We start from the raw sequence: 17,486 nt of genomic DNA on the forward strand, positions 1-17,486 counted from the left end.
CCTGACAGTAGGGCTCAAGAAGCTTGAACACATGTTTATAGTAGAATAAAAGATGCCAAAATGAGGGCATATATTGTTCTCATAAAAGGAAAGTCATAAAGCTTAGAAGAGATGTCTTTTGCTCTCAGTTGAGCAAGGAAAAGAGGATTTATATATCTTCTATGGAGTTACACAAAAAGTGCGCTTCCTTCATTAGCAGTTGAACTAAAAATTTAGAAACCTTAGCTGTGAAAATCCCCCATAGGATTAAGAGCTTTTAATACAAATGAAGGGCTATCACCTTCTGTAGGATTTTACCATGACATCTGGAGAAAAAAACCAACCAGGTAATGAGCAATATATAATAAGATAGATGATAGATAGATAGATAGATAGATAGATAGATAGATAGATAGATAGATAGATAGATAGATAGATAGATAGGCTTGTACACACTTCAAAACATTCTTCTTCTCAAGGGATAAGAAAAGGGACCAGGAGAGAAAGAAAATGCCCCAATACTGTTTTTTCCCAAAATGTTAAAAGTCACGGGCAAAAATAAAACAAAAGCTGGAGTTAAAATAATTATACACTTATTACTGACCTAAACCTATAAGAAATCACAAGGGTTTCTGATCTGATTTCATATATGAAATTAATATAGAAACACATACGCACACATTCACACATAGCCTGGGCATAAAAAAGGGAGAGTCTGCTACTTTTTTTTAATACATTCATAAATAGCGGTGGAAAATCTCTACTCATGAAGAAGCTCTTGGAGGCAGTTTGGGGATTTGAAAATCTCAGGAACTTCACTGTCCAGTTTACAGATGACCTTGTATATGGCCTTCTTCCAGGAAGGATCAACATCTTTGCCTGCGATAATGGCATTGAAAAACTCTCGTAATGTGATCTGAGCCACTTCCAGGAATCTCTCTGGAACCTGCTGATACAAGGAGACAATGGCATTAATAAAAGTTTTCAGTTTCAAGTCTCTGGATCTTCAAAGGAAACTGAGCTAAGTCCTTGCTTTCAAAAGGGAGCTTACATAGCACCTGCATTTTCTAAATGTAGCAGGACTCTATTCTCTTAGGCAAGGCTGTTATATATAGTACAATAACTTTTAAAACATGTGTTAGCTAGCTTTGTAAAGATGAACTACAGAATGTTAGTATTAGAATATGAACATCTGGGTTTAGAGGGTGCTGTTTTTATAAGATATAATTAACAAAGGAGGGAATGAGGGGGAAAGGCGATTGCCTTGAGGTCTGCAGGATATAATGCTCATATATAAATTCATTATTTTCTCTAAGAGCATGAAGCATGTGCTGAAAGCACCTTCTGCTCTTTGTTTCTGTGTGTTCCTTTGGTACAGCTAATGCTAAGAATCAGCAAAAGAACAGGGCAACTATGCATTCTTTCTGAGAGAATCCAATAAAGCCTTTACCCTCAACAGCTTGATTAAGAAGCTACCAAATTTATGGTGATTCCATAAATAGTCCTCTTTCAGACATAATGATTTATTAAAAATTTATTATGCAGCATAGAACTCTGTACATGTGATGACCATAAGCCAGGAATAGACAAGATACAGCCATTTAAAATGTCTTCATTCACAACTCTCAGCAGCCCCAACTGGCATGGACAACGTGACTGATATCAGAACTGTACTATAGTAATACCCAGAGACTCCCAGATTCCTCATTACAGCTGTATATCCATTAAAATATACATATTCAAAATATCAAATATATATGTGTGTGAGTTTGTGTGTGTATTTGATATTTTGAAAATAAGTGATTAAGAATGTTTTGTTTTCATAACATTTCATCACTATCCTTTGGAGAAAAGGAACTTGTTCCAAGAAGACAAGCAACCTTGAGTCATTCATTATCTTATTGCTACCTTTCCATTTTAAAAAGCATGTAGTGAGTGTAGATTGATGGCTGCATCAGTAATTCACAAGTCTGTGAGTAATCACTGGCAGTGTAACTCCGAAAGCAAATGTCTTTCATCTGCTTAGGCTGAGTAGCTTCTAAACCCATTTCTCAACATCTTTTTACAAGAATTCCTCATATTAAGATGCAGCTGAGTGTTAATGTTGGATAGAAGGAAAAGTAATTGATTCTTTAACCGAACTCATATTTTGCACGAAAAGGGGAACGAATTTAACTTCTGGCATTTTCATGAAGATTCCGAGATTCTGGAAAGTTGTTGCCAGAAAAAAGGACAATATTAATGAGACAGCTTGACAGCTTGACCCACATAAAACATTTTGATATGTTTGCTCAAAGTGTGGACTTGAATTCAACACAAGTGCTACCTGAGGCAGCTCATCAGCTAATACCAAAACAAAAACAAATCAGTAATCTTCACAGATTCTTTGTAAAGAAGAAGGCAATTGCCTCAAACAGTAGTAGCCATAAAACATATTTGAGTATATGAAATTACAAATTGACATACTTTTTTTATTAAAAAAGGAAAAAGAACAATCAATTAAAATATAATCTCCAGAAACAATTCTGCATGTAGGATTTCTTCATATACTCCTGTTTATGGGATAATTTTTTAAAGGTCAAAAACACACCTGGAAGGAAAAAAAACACCTTGAAATAATACAAAGGAAAGAAAATGTGTGGTAGGACTGAATTAAAAGTCTACTCCTTTGTTATATCATTTAAAAAAAAATATAATACTAGAAGTTTTCTTTTATTTATATGCATCAATAGATTTCCAGAAAGATCCATGAAAAATTTGATCTTTTTCTCCCCCACATTGTCTGCAATTCCACATTTGGCTAATGAATCCTTATGCCCTATTGTTGCCAAGATGTTGGCCCAAATATATTGGATCCTACATGGAAAGCTTGAAATGCACTGAAAGCTTTGTTACCACTGTAGCAGATCAAATACAAGCAATTCACAAATAAAATTTTTGCCATGAGGCAGACATGTGATCAGCAGCTACTGAAGTCCATAGAGGTTGCTTGAATACACTCAAAGGTGGAATTTGTACCCAAACACCAGGCACATTTTGCAAAAAACCTTTTTTGATTTACAATGCAAAAGAAACAGTAAAAACAGTTAGAAAAGGGATGTAGTCAAGACATACTTTGTTGTCACTGGAAAAAAAAACCCTTTTAAGCAGTCCACCCATTTGTTTCATTTTAATTATATAAATACAAAATCTAATGATATATGATGCTTCTAATTGCTAGAATTATAGAAATTCTTTCCTAAACATTGACAGCACATGTTACCATTAAATGTTGCATACAGTAGAGGTGCAGCTGAAAACTTGGGGAAGGTGAGAGGCATTTGCTAAATTTTGTTTTTATATATCTCGTCTTTCATAACTGTGACACAGGTAAGGAGGAAGGCAGACAAATATCAAGAGTTGTTTTATGGGTGCTATTAAAAAGGCAAGATAATTTCCTATAAAATATGAAGCTGCTTTTTGATCTTATTTATCTAGACTAGGACCATCTACTTTCTGGAGATATCAAGATTGTGGTTTAAGTGGTAACAATTTTATTTCTTGATTTACTTCAAATACCACTTTGGCAGAAGAAAGCAATTATTCAGAAGCATAAATAGGACTCTTGGAAAATATGGTAAAAATGGAATTATAAAGGAAGAAAACATGAGTGAATTCTCTATATCTCTAGCTGTGGGCCTTTAAATGAATTGCTGGAAAACCAGAGTCAAGCAGGTGTGAGGGAAACAAATTTGCCCAAAAAAATTGTGCTATTTTTTGTACCAAGGAATAGAAAAGAGGTCAGCTTTCCAGTCTGATATTTCTCCAAACATTTTGGAGTACAGTTCTGAGCATTCCAGCTAACAGGGAAATAGAGATTATTCCAAACAGTTGTCTACGGAAGGTAGGAATATAAAGGCAAATTCTTAATTATCCTAATCCCATGTACAGTATATAAAATGTAAACTTTGTGAAATTTCACAATATGTTATAGTTCCATTCTTCCACAACACCAGAGATTTACTGCCTTTTCTTACTCAACTTGACTTTAAATTAAAATCATTAATCTTATATTCATGACTGTAAACCACCTAAAATCGCCTTTGGCGAAATGGGCAGCATATAAGTTTAATAAATAAACAAATGCCAATATTACATCACTGACTATGTAATTGCTTAAGGATAATTCAATATTCTTCTAAATTTAAAATCAGAGTGTGATTAAACATTTTTAGACTTTGCTTATGAAATCAGAATTGAAGGAACATTCTGAACATGTAACTATCAACTAAAAGACACGATAGTAACCTGTGTAATCAGTTCCACAATTCAACAGTTTCTACAATCCTGTGAAAAACTGACTGGCCTAATGTTAACCAATGAGCCTACACACACATACACACATGCACACACACACACACACACACACACACACACACACACACACACAAAACAACAACAAACTGATAAAATATTTGATAATAAGGATGATACAGAAAGAAGACATTAAAACACTTAGAAATATAATGTATATTTAAACAAATATTCTTCTAAATGTAAAAATATTATATTTTTGGTGTTGTTTACAGGCACAGTGTCTACTAGAATAAGCACTAGAACAGAGAAAAAAATAATAGAATTCCTTAGGAATCTAAATCAAATTTAACTTTATACAATAGATTATCTATAATTAGAATAAACAGTAGCCAAATCTGGATATCACACTGATTTATTTAGTTTAGTTACATAAAGTCAGGAGGAGTTTAAGTGTCTCTTACAGGTAAGTAATAAGTAACCCTTGCTTAATGACAGTAATTGAGACTGGCAACTCCATCGCTTTAACAATGCAGTTATAAACTGAGGGATCACATGACCATGCCAACTTGCAACAGCAGTTGTAGCAGTCCTAGTTGTTGTTAAGTGAATTACTGCAGGTCGTTAAATAAAGACATCACATGGTCACTATTTGTGACCTCCTGGCCAGGTTCCCCATTAACTTTGCTTGTTGGAAACCAGCTGTGAAAGTTGCAAATGATGATTATATGTCTGCAGAAAACTGCAACCATCATAATTATGAGCTGGTTCCTAGTCATGATTATGTGACTGTGAGGATGCAGCAATGCCAGAACTATGAGGACTGGTCATAAGTCTCTTGAAATTTCATAACTCTGAATGGTCCCTGAATGAGTGGCCATTAAATGAGGACTACCTGTAATGCATGTCTTCAAAAAGTGTATGTGGTGCTTATAATGCTTGTGTTACAAACCTCTATAAACTGACAATACTCTCTCTAAGAGAAAGATCTTAGAAAGTTTCATAAAGGAATATTGCAAATCTGTGATAGTACCACAGCATGGCCATGTTATGTCATCTCCAAAAGAATGGCCCACAACTAGAAAATTCAAAATTGTTTCAAATGCAGTGGTTTTCAGTATTTCAGTTCTTCAAAGCACAAGCAATGGAACCACTTCTAAGAAGTGATGGTTGTGAAAGTATGTATCTTTGTACATGTGGATATGTTCTTGAGTCCTGGGATTAGAAGAAAAAGAGCGCAATATTTTATACTGATATAGTTAAAAAGAACTGATACAGTTAAAGAGAAAAAGATAATGCAATCTTGTATTCTGATAAGTAGGTTCAACCTTCAAAAGTAATACGCTGAAGAGATTTACTGAGAAACCTTTTCAGAATTCAGAAAATGCTTAACCTGACTCTGATGGTGTGTCCCATCCCTCTCAAACTGAACAAAAGAGAAACAACTCTCTATCTCTCACCACTTCTTGAACAACAGCACTCGGTGGCAGCACTAAACCTGGGCCTCCATTTCAGCCTTAGTGCCACCACTTATCACTCAAAAAACCACCTCATATTCCCCCAGGCACCTGAGCCTCGGGAAACAGTATGATCGCCCTGTGGCCCAGTTATCCTCAGGATCTGCTGCACTGCTTAACTTTAGGCAGTGTTCTCTTTCTTTTGACAGGTCCCCAAGGGCTACCCAAGGCTGCTCCGGCTTGCACAAGGTCTTTGGTTTTGTAGTAGCTTTAGAGAATGATCTTCCATGGTCTGAAAACCATGCGAAAGCATGTCCCTGTTCTTGTGTGATTTTCAGATGCTCTGGAGGTTGCACAAGAGTACACCCCATTTTCATCCAGTGGCCACAGCCTCAGAAAATTGCACAAGAACAGGCATGCTTTTGAAAATGCTTATTGTTAAATGTTGTCACCCAAAATGTCATGGCATGACACCTTACATGTGTGTCATAGGTTTGCCGTCACTGACCTATACTGAATGCTTTTTTTGTACCTCATGTGTAGCCAAAAGTGACCACATGTAATGTTGCCTTTGGGGGTTGCAAAGGTTTCCAGTTTTTCCTGCTCCAGGCTATTTTTTTTTTAATTTATTAAATATCCAACCAGCATGTTCCTGTCATGGAGCCTGACTTATTCCTTTGTATTTCATATTAACATATTAGCCAGGTTTAGTTTATAAGCTTCACCATTGCCCTGAGTCCTGTTTTTTTTCTTCATACTGTACATACTTTTGTTTGCTTGTTGTCAAAGGCATTTAAACCTCTGAAAAACCCTTTTCTTTCACCGCAAACCAAAGGATTGGATAGCGTGGAAAGATTTCTAAGTCAAGAGACGTAATGACTGTCACTTTTCTTTTACAAATTTAGCACTGTTCAATGCTTAATCTAGCAGACTGACTCCCCTTCCCATTTTATAAGGTGCACATCATAATTTCTTAAGAGAATGCACATTCTGAGGCAAAACATCTAATTGTTTAAATGGATGAGTGATTAGAGAGTTAGATGATCTTTTTTTTTCCTAGTGAGCAAATAACCAGTCAGCTGTGCTAATTGTGTGTGTCTGGGGGCAGCTTTTCCCTGATCCTAAGTAAGAATGACCTACTAAGTACATCTTTACACCTATTAGATTGAACATCTCTCCAGCAGAAACATCTGCAAAAACAATGCCTCAGTGACAAATAAGAGCCCCGACCAGATTTCTTTTTATAGACTCAACAACAATCCCTACTATGAACCCAGAACATTTTCCTAGCATCAGGTGGCTACAGTCAATCAAATAATAATACTTGACATTCATTGGGAAGAAAGACAATGCTGAGAAGAGGAATGAGGTGGTGGGCTTCAGACACACAATCTTCTCTCAGAAAGGGGGAAGACAATGTTCCTTGTAAACTCGAATAGCCTGGAAAAAATGGATTCATGTGCAGACATGGAAGAGAAACAGAAGTGCATATGAAAGTATGATTAGAATGATTTCCTATGGGGGGGAGGTAATCACAGTAAAACAAAGAAAGAACAACTTTTCTGGTGTCCGCTGATAAATATGGTGCTTGCTCCTATGGCTTCCATAGCAGTCACAGATTAAGCAACTGCTTATCCTTCAAGTCTCCTTTAATATATGAACCTTCCTGCCAGGAAGAAGGATAGAGATTGGTGGGAAAATGTTCACTTGGTTTTAACTTTAGAAAGTTAATATAATATAATCATAATATTGCATGCTCACCACATTTTATGAACAAACTAAGGCATGGTTTTGACAGAAATGCAGACTAATAATGGAAAAACTGTTGCTTCATGTGCATGAGCAAACATCCTTGTATACAATCAGGCTTAGTATCCAGCTAAGATGATATATACAATCTGATTATGAATCATGCATAAATAATTCAGAAATAAACTTTGATTACAAATTCATTAGCTGATGTCAAAGAAATGTTGCAAGCAGATAAAGGTCTCCTTGAAGTAATCATTTTTTTGTATAGCATTACAGAATGCTCTAATATTATGTCATAAAGTTCACAAACACAACCTATCATAATGCACAACTATTTAGGTAAATAAAGTAAATAAACTGAAATCATGAAAACATTAATAAAATTGTCTTTATGAACATTATAAGATACTTTATTTATCAAATTTAGAGATTCCCTATCTTATTCTCAGACAGTCCCTGGGCAGTCTTCTGCTACTACTACTATACTACTATTAGTGTAATAACAGCTACAGCAGTATTTCATTTATTAAACATGGAACCTTTAAAGCCAAAGACCATAAAATTTTGAGGAAGGAAGGAAGGAAGGAAGGAAGGAAGGAAGGAAGGAAGGAAGGAAGGAAGGAAGGAAGGAAGGAAGGTTAGCACAAAAATCCTACAGTTCTATCAACAGGACTTAGATTTGTTCACCAGTAGGCCTTCAATATTTTATCAGAAATAATGGCCACTGAACTTGATGGAACTTCAATTTGAGTAGATGCATATAGGATTAAGCTGCTAAACTTTAATCTGCCAACAGAAAAAGTGTTTGTCTATTAGATAGAATTGTACTGATGCCAGAGCTTCAAATGGGATGCTTTATTGGCAGTCCTTCAGTCCCCACTTTTGTCCCTGTCTTTTCTTGGGAGGTTTATTTCTTTATTTTTATTTTTGCCCGAGCAGCAAAGACTTTCCCTCCCCTCTTCTCCCCCCAGTCCCCCTCCCTTCTCCTCCCAGTTGCTTTACCTTCAAGGATGATTTGTTTTATTAAACTGACTGTCCCCAGCCTCTGCAGTACATAATAAAAGCCTGACATAGCAGCCTGCCTGCCTTCTGTGTCCTGCAGATACTCATCATAAGTGTCAGGACATACCAAGGTTAGCGGTCACTGGAAGTGTGCTGGCTGGCTGCGGCTTTTGCCAAACACACTTGGCAGCTGAATGAATGTCAGAGAGAATAGAAGGAGAGTTACAAAGGTTAGTGAGAAGGCAGCCTTGCCCCCACTTTCCTTTCTTCCTTCTTACATATCCTACCTTCTCTCCTTTTGCAGACCCTGGCCCATTTTTGAAAGAAATATTAGTTTGTAGAAAAAAACATTTATCAGTCCCTTAAAACTTTTTGACCAAAGCTTTTCTTTTCCCTGCCTGGTGTGTGTGTGTGTGTGTGTGTGTGGCAGAACTGATGTTCTTGCTATTTTTAGACACCCATGTGTCTTACCTAATTCTATTGTTCTTTATTAGTGGCAGAAATTGATTTCATTACTTTAAGGTGAAAAAAGAAGCAACCTGCTCTGTTTAAAGGATGTTTTTTTGCCTTCGTTAATTTTTAACAGGCAAGCTGGTTTTAAAACACACGCACCCTCTCTCTCTTTCTCTCTCCCCTGAACGCAATCACTTATGAGCTACCTTTGTACAATCTCAACCAAAAGGGATAGGAATAGTGAAGAAAACGTCCTTGCACTGCTCCTCTTAATCCCAGAGGCCCATGTGCAAAAGAGGCAGCACCTGAGATGCCCCCTATGCCAGGTTTGCCTCTAGACTGAATCACCTTAAAGTCAGAGGGGAGGGAAAATAAGGGTGAAAGGAAGACCCCCTTTATGTCAAAACAGATCTCCTTGGGAATTGCACTTTGGTTTTGTTTGTGTTTCTTTACTATAAAAGGGCAATAAAATGCTGAGTGTAAGAAGACAATGTCAAGGAGAAAAGGGTATTGGTATTTTGGATACTCTTGACTGCTCGCCTTGGAGAGAGAGTTATTCTTGTCACAAACCCTTTTGTCTGCATCTGCTGACTGCTTGCCTGTAGCCAGCAGCATACTTTAACTGTTTTGTCACCTCCTAACATCACACGCATCAGCTGTTGTGCTTTTGTTACGGGTATTGTCAAACTAATCCACTGTGGCTGTTCTAGTGTGCAGTAAATAAAACAGAAACTGCTTCTCAGACAATTCTGCATGAATATTTCAGATGGCTTTTACAACTCTGATTCACAAAATAAAAAAGCACACACAACTAGGCTCAGATGCCTTAAAGCTAATTGTATGTGGCCAGTTCAATTGTTCTAGAGAAGAAGATAAAGAGCTCTTTTCTATCTACTTTTTAGCCTAGCTGGTTGGATTCAAAGAGGGGAAAAAGTCAGGGAGAATGACAGCTCAGGATAACATTTTAGTACATAAAATGTCCCTTCAGAAACAACATGCATTGATGAGTTTAATGGGGTAAAAAAAGAGATAGAGAAGACTTATCTTAGTTTGTAAACCAAGAGGTAGAATTTCTCAAAATTAAATATAAGTGCAATGGAGAATAGTTTTAGAAGAAGTGGATTTTAAAATAGTCAGCATGAAGTGCAATTAGGCTGAAGTGTTTTAAACACATTTTGTACACATAAAATGTATTTGTTCAAAAATAATGCTGCCAGGTGCCATGCTGGATCTGCAAGAATACATAAAGAGATAAGCCTGCCCCACAACTATGGAAATCCTTTCCCATGGTAACAGATCTAAGCCTGAAGATCTTTTGGAAGAGACCTTGAAGAGTTATTGCCAGGAGTCCTCCAAAGAGAAGAATATTTTTTCTAAAGGGCAAAAGCTGAAAAGACATGTTTGCAGCATCTATCAATATTAATATTAGCAATTTGATTTAATCGTTTCCAAAATATTTCACAAGTATAATAACATTTATTACCATATAGGCTATTTGTGTGTAACAGTTCTGTTCATCGTATGTAAGGAATACTGAATATGAGGAAGCAGACTTTTATCTACAAAAGCACACGTAATCATACATTTGTTAGTCCTTTAGGTGCCACAAGACCCTTTGCTGTGTTTGTTGCTGCTGTTCTGCCACATAATTATAACTGATACTCCATTTCTCTATACTACAGCTGGGAGAATAAAATGGAGAAAGAATGGATTACTTAGTCTGCCAGACAGTTTATAACAGAGGAGATGTTTAAAATGTAAACCTTCAGATTCACAATCCAGTCTTTTAGCCATTATACTAATGGAAGTATTATGCACAGCTTCTTCACTAGAGAGAGTTATTAAACCGTTTCTGAACATGATCACAGTTCCTTAACATGACCACATGGCAAGAAACAAAAATTGAAGTCTGACTGCTGAAAAGAAGAGAGAGAAAAAGAAACAGTGACAAACAGGCACAGTACTTTACCGAGCATTCATTCACCCTTATGTGCACATGATTCTTCTAAACAAACTCTCCTATCCCTTGCTGTTTGTTAAGTAAATATTGATTAAGGAGAGATCTATCTCCTGACACAAGTGACACAAGCTGGGGGACTTGCACTACAGATAAAGTGGACTTAAAACAGATAAACTTGGCAGTTTCAGTAACTCCTCACATCATCTCTTAGGTAAAGGGGCAAGATGAAATGAGACCTGTTTTTGCTCTACTGAGGATATCAGACATGGTTATACTTTGTCTGTAAATATCTGTAAATAAATAAACAACTGAAGTAAAAAAAGCATATAAACTTAGCATATAAACTCCCAGGGAAACAGCACAGCAGAGTATCCCAACAGTCTTGAGTAACCACCTGCTAAGTCAAAATGTCCTGATTTAAATTGATTTGGGCTGAAGAATTAAGTCATCTTAAAATCAACCTTTCTGATTTAATCAGTTTGTGCACTGATTAAATGTAAAAGTTACATTTTGTTGTTGTTTTTGTTATTTTTCTTTCTAAACAGTGAAGTGAAAAACCATGGATGGTCTTTCCTGAATGGATGTGCAGCCACCATAAAATCTGAATGACAGGAAGACATGAACTAAAATGCTTGAACTTCAATTATGTGATGATTTCTTCATTACCCAACAGAACTCTCTGACTTTCAGAAGACTGAATGCCAACTCATTCTTATTTAAAAGAAACTCCTATTTACAGGAGTTTCAAGGAAGCCTTCTGGATTTTTCCAAATTAGAGCAAATTTCTCATTCACAGTGCAGAGAAGGATCTTCTTGGAAGAAGTTATTCTAAAAGGACCTATTAATATGTGTCCAGCTTTGCAGCCATCAATCTAGCAAGTTATAAAAAAATGAAACCTGCCAAAAGAACAGTATGAAACTGTTCAAGAAATATACAACTTCAAAAGGGAATTCCATCCAGTCTCTGCAATGTAAGAAAATGAGATGATTAAATTTGGACCTCAGTTTTCATAATGAATGAATCGGATCCATTTTTTCCCTTTCAAATTCATTTTTGCTTTCTCAAAATTCAGTCAAATTCCCATTTGTACACAATAACCTTTTAAAAACATTCATCTACTTTTATTTGCTATGTTCATTCACAGTCCTTTAATGATGTCTTGCAAACATATATTGTGAATCAGCATAATTCTTTTGAGGTTGTATATAGAAGATAATGCAAAAAATGCAACTCAATCCATAAGTTGAGTTCTCAAATCTTCTTGCATAATGAATCTTATAGAGAGGCTGCACAGAATTTACCACTCGTATTGATGGAAGAGAAAGCCACATAGCAGTTTCAGCTGAGCAATAGAGTCCCTGCTGTGCATGCAGAACCCTGCAGGTCCAAATCTTAATATTTCTAGTGTAAAATGTCATACTGCAGGGCAGATGCCTGGAGACCTATGGTATTGCCAGCTAGAATGCTATGCAAAAAGAACATGGTCAGATCATTTCATTATATTCCTGGCCTTTTATTAAACTAGGAATCAGCAACATTTTCAGACCCCAGGCACTGAAAAAAACCCCATAATGATGACATTTATGAAACTTTATGAAATTTTAGTTCCCCCCATTCACAAATTCATGGGTATTTATTTAGCATTCTTAAGTGAGACTGGGAAATGATTTGTTTAAAAGGAATGAATTGAAATTTGTTATAATTGAAATTTGGAGTGGTTATGAGCACAATATTTTTGACCCAGAAAATCTAGACTTCAGTTTTCATCAGCCTAGTATAAGCCAGGTTTTAAATTCTATAATACCTAGCTAACAATACACTGAGAAGTTATGAAGCTTGGGGATGCTACATTTTCCCGCAGTAGATTTGAACAAAGATGTTCTTGGTATGGACTTGATGAGCCTGAATATGGATGTATGATATATCCCTCAGTCTAATAACATTACCTTGCAACATTGCTGCAAATATAAAATTGAGCAAACTTCATTTAAGGCACTCATGCAATTTACACAACATAGTTTAATTGCTTTATCATCCTAACCTTCATTGATCCATTCACTATTAAGGAAACATTCAAAAAATATTTATTCAAAGTGAAATCTATTTCTTAAAATAAAAAGTAAAAGTTTTCTATTTTAAAAGGGTATGGAACATGATTACTGAGAATTGGAGAAATATTTATTTACCTATATAAACACAACTGGAAAAGAAGTAGAGACAGAATGCAACCTAAACAGGGACTTGATGAGCTTTATTTTGGCTATCTCTCAGAAAGGCAGTTCAATTACTTTTGACTAAATTAATACAATTGTTAAGAACTTAAAAACTATATTAATTTCAATGAGATAGTTTAAATAATATCAGGTTTCCTCTAATATATTGTCCTATATGTGAGTAATGGGAGAACAGCTCTAACTAAAAAACTATATCCACAGTTTCCTAAATCGTCCTTTCACAGCCACTTTGGTTTTCTTTTTCTGCAAATGTAAATTGTAATTCATTCTCCTTATTGAAATAGGGCAACCAGGTATGTCCACCAGGAAGTGAATCAAAGGACAAATTGACAGGATTACATTACTTCAGCAGTTTGATTCCAATATGAAAATATCAAAGGGAGAAAAGATCCAAAAGGATCTTATTTGCAGGGAGTATATGTTGACCATGATGACTTGGAGGTCTTCGAGTCCAAGCCCCTTCTCAGGCAAGAATCCTAAAAGCATCCCAGATAAATCACAATCCAAACTTTGTTTGAAAACCTTCAATGGTGTATATTGGGAAGCACGCGGCCTGGCATGGAAGATTGTGCATGGAGCTAGCCTGGAGTCACTATGCAATTGCAAAAGAGCTAGGGCTGACTCCTCTTAAATCCTTGGAGTCTTATCTAATTTTCCAAGGAGTAGGCTGCCATACTGTGGAAATTCCTGTATTATAAGCAGAACATAATAGTTTGATCTGTGCGCATGTGGGTCTTGCTGTTCTTGCCTGACAGTGTATCACCCATGACTCCAGGAATCAGGCTGTTTCACTGCTTGAGATTTATTCTTTACTTAAAGTTTGAATATTTCTTTGTAAGATCTTCCATCTTTTGATCTTTAGGCCTTTGGGCACTATGGAGAAAAAAAATCTGCACCCTTTTCCCCATGGCAGTAGTTCGAGTACTATCAAATCTTCCCTTCACTTTGTATTGTTCTTTTAACCAGAGGATTTGACCACCAAGTCCCTCACCATTTTTGTTACTCTTCTCTGCAATCTTTCCAGTTCATCAGCATCTTTCTTATCCTGGATACAATATTGCAAAGGACAGTTTGTCCAATGGAATGAATGGAAGTATAACTTCCTGTGATCTCAAATGCTATGGCTGTAGTTCAAGATTATATTGGTTCTTTTGACAGTAGCAGCACACCTAATGCTTAATCTGTGATATACCAGGATACCCAGGTTCCTCTCACAAATACAACCAAGGAGTCAGTACTATCTACCTGTTTTTTTCCAACCTAAGTGTAGAAGCCTACATTTCTCATCATTAAACTTCATTTTAATGGAAAAGGCCCATTTTTCAAGTCTACCAAGATCCTTTTCAACCTCAAGCCTGTCTTTTGACTAGGGACTTGTGACAAGCCTCCCAGCAGATGAAACTAGAAACTATAATTTACAATAAACCAAGCACACATTCTTTAAATCTCTTCCTCTGATCTACACTGTCATGTTTACTAATTCTGAACCAGGTCTTGATGTTTATTATTTATACCTATCAAGAAACTGCGAGAACATTTGTGGGGCATGTGACAAATGATGTGACACATCAAGGAAACCTAAAGATTTTCTACAAACAACTATGGTGCTTTATAGCATTTATTTAGAGAATCGGGGACCTTGACAGAAATATGCAAGAACTGTTACATAAGCAAAGAAGGCTGAAATATTTTTTTAATTCCCTAAAAGCAACATTGTTTTTAAAAGTGGCTGTTCTCTGATTCACTAGGACAGGAGTGTCAAACTCGCAACATCATGTGATGTGTCGTGACGTATCATGACTTTGTTTCCATTGCTGGCAATGGGGTGGGCGCGGTTTCAGCATGACACATCCGGCCCGCGGGCCAGCAGTTTAACACCCCTGCGCTGGGATATATGAAGAACAGGAGGGGAAGCACCATCAGACTTGCAAGATTCTGTGGTAGAAATACTGTAAAGAATAGTTTTAGTGTTTTCTATTCTGATCTACCTAGTGGGGCTGACAATTTCCTTTAGGACAGGGCTTACCATGATTCAAACTTACTGTGAAACCACAACATAGTATTATGAGAATAAGCTCCAGCAAAGCCGAATTTCCTCATGTAAGTAGAATTGACTAAAAATTTCTACTTTTAATATTTCTAGTTATCACAAATAAATGTGCGATGCTGTGGCTCATTCTAATCAATATGAACTTGAATAAATGATTATTAAACTATGGACTTTGAATTTGGCTTTTTAAGTATCAGAATAAACCACAGACTTAACAAGAAAATGTAGTTTATTCAAAAATAGAAGGTTAACCACCTCCTTACATGTACAGAAAGAAGGAGATGCAAAGCCAAACTTTACTATTTACGTTACACATTATCTTTCATAATGCTAAATTGTGTGAGCCTGTATTTTCCCTGAATATTTTGTTAAAAGTGAAATAGATACTCATTTCTGGAATTCTTATAGCTTTGTTGCATCTAGAGATGTCTAAACAAAATAGAATGCTAGAGTCTAATGCTGTGTCACATTACTAATGTACCCAGAGTAAACATACTTGTAGGAAACAGCTATAGTTCAAGGCTGGCCTTAAAAAAAAATCAGAATGTTTCATCAGTCCTAGCACAAGAACTAAGAGCAAAAACATTCTGTCTCTTATTTTACTAAGCTTCAAAAGAACAATGTCCCATTGAGTAAAATTCAGCAGCATTCTGTAAACATTAATTTAAGGAAATCAATAAGCTCTGTGAGCTAAAGGCATATTACAAGATAAACTGGCCAGAGAGCTAGTTGGTCAAACAGTTTTTAGTTTTCTCGTCCAGATAAAGATGGTTTCAAAATGGGCCTAGCGTGTCACAACCAAGGTTTGAAAGCTATGTGGCCTTCAAACAGTCTGCTTGTTCCTATTACAAAGCTGGACAAACATACTTTAAATATGATAAGACTAAGCCAGGACGGGTTTGCTTAGCAATTTTACATAAAAGTAAAATTTCTAGAATGGCAGGCTTCTCATGCTTTCCCTGGCAATCAAGGCTTTCTCCCATGCCTTGAGAAATTATAATTTTAACAAGGCAGCATCTTTATTTTTAATAGCAAAGCCTTTCCCAATTCCACTTTTATTCATGACCATAGCAAAGCCTTTCCAAATTCTACTTTTATTCAGTCAGTGGCCTATCTTGCCAGAAAGACTAGTTCCTGTCTCCTGAAGATTTGAGACCAGAGATCTCTGGTTTGCGAAAACTGCTTAAACGCAGAATTAAATTGTACAAGGTCATATCAATAAGTGGTAAACAGGTTGTGGAGGGTAGCTGCTAATTTCCTTCTTGTGTACTGCAATAGGAATTACCCTTAACATAGAACAGTACATCAAGGTAGATGATTTAGAACATTTACAGCATTAGGAATATGAAACATAAAAGATAATTTTTATTATGTGCCATTTCAAGGAGTAGCCTTATTACAATATAGTATTACAGGGAGAAGATAGGGCATCTGGCCAGTTGAGGAAAAAATCAGTAAGACTATCTCTTTTCTACTCCTTCTCCAAATCAATTGGAGTTGAGTTGCTTTGCTAATTTGTCTTCCAGTCAAGAAATGCTACTTATAAATGCCATGTCAGCTCATAATAAGGTAGCTCTCACCTAGTCAACATACTGATCATGATAGATGTGTCTTATTCAACTCTTTTTCTGAGTATATACTGGAACATGATATCATTGATTTAGATTTGGAATTCTATTGCTATTTTGACCACCTATTCCTGATATTGTCTCTGTCTCTCTGTCTCTCTTTCTCTATCTATCTATCTATCTATCTATCTATCTATCTATCTATCTATCTATCTATCTATCTATCTGTCTGTCTGTCTGTCTGTCTGTCTGTCTGTCTGTCTGTCTGTCTGTCTGTCTCTCTCACACACACACACATACACACACACACACACACACACACACAAATATGGACTTGGGGTGGAATAGGAGCTGTCTTAGTGGATCTCAACACTTTTATTGGAAGTGTATTAGAGAGAGACAATAATGGCTTTACACCATCATGTTTATATGTCAGAGGATATTCTCATGTTTTTGTTTTCATCCAATTTTGAAACTGGTAGTTCAAAACTGAGAGAGACTACATAGTAGAGTTTTTATTGGTATTAATCATCCTCTTTTACAAATGTGGACTAATTTAAGATGATCTGCATTAGGAGATGTTTGTAATCTGAAGGATTTCTGAATATTCTTGGAGAGGTTCCGATTAGCACAGTTAATACTTTGGCCTAGTTCTGGAGTGCAGATGATGCAAAAAGGTTCTTGTCTTGTCAAGGTAAAAAATTACCTTGTGTATATGATGTGACAAAGCAAGAAAC

At 36.2% G+C, this 17,486-nt stretch overlaps 1 protein-coding gene across 1 annotated transcript in view; it reads right to left on the reverse strand.

Annotated features, from left to right (window-relative positions):
* Positions 1–739: 739 nt before the first annotated feature.
* The window catches only part of PROX1 (prospero homeobox 1), a 55,569-nt gene continuing 38,822 nt past the window's right edge, over positions 740–17,486 (reverse strand). The window contains exon 4 of the mRNA XM_015818024.1: positions 740–925. Coding sequence (XP_015673510.1) covers positions 740–925 — 186 coding nt within the window. The remainder of the gene's footprint in view (positions 926–17,486) is intronic.

This window comes from Protobothrops mucrosquamatus, unplaced genomic scaffold, assembly GCF_001527695.2.
Source record: "Protobothrops mucrosquamatus isolate PMUCROS unplaced genomic scaffold, P.Mucros_1.0 scaffold665, whole genome shotgun sequence".
NCBI classification, from domain to species: domain Eukaryota; kingdom Metazoa; phylum Chordata; class Lepidosauria; order Squamata; family Viperidae; genus Protobothrops; species Protobothrops mucrosquamatus.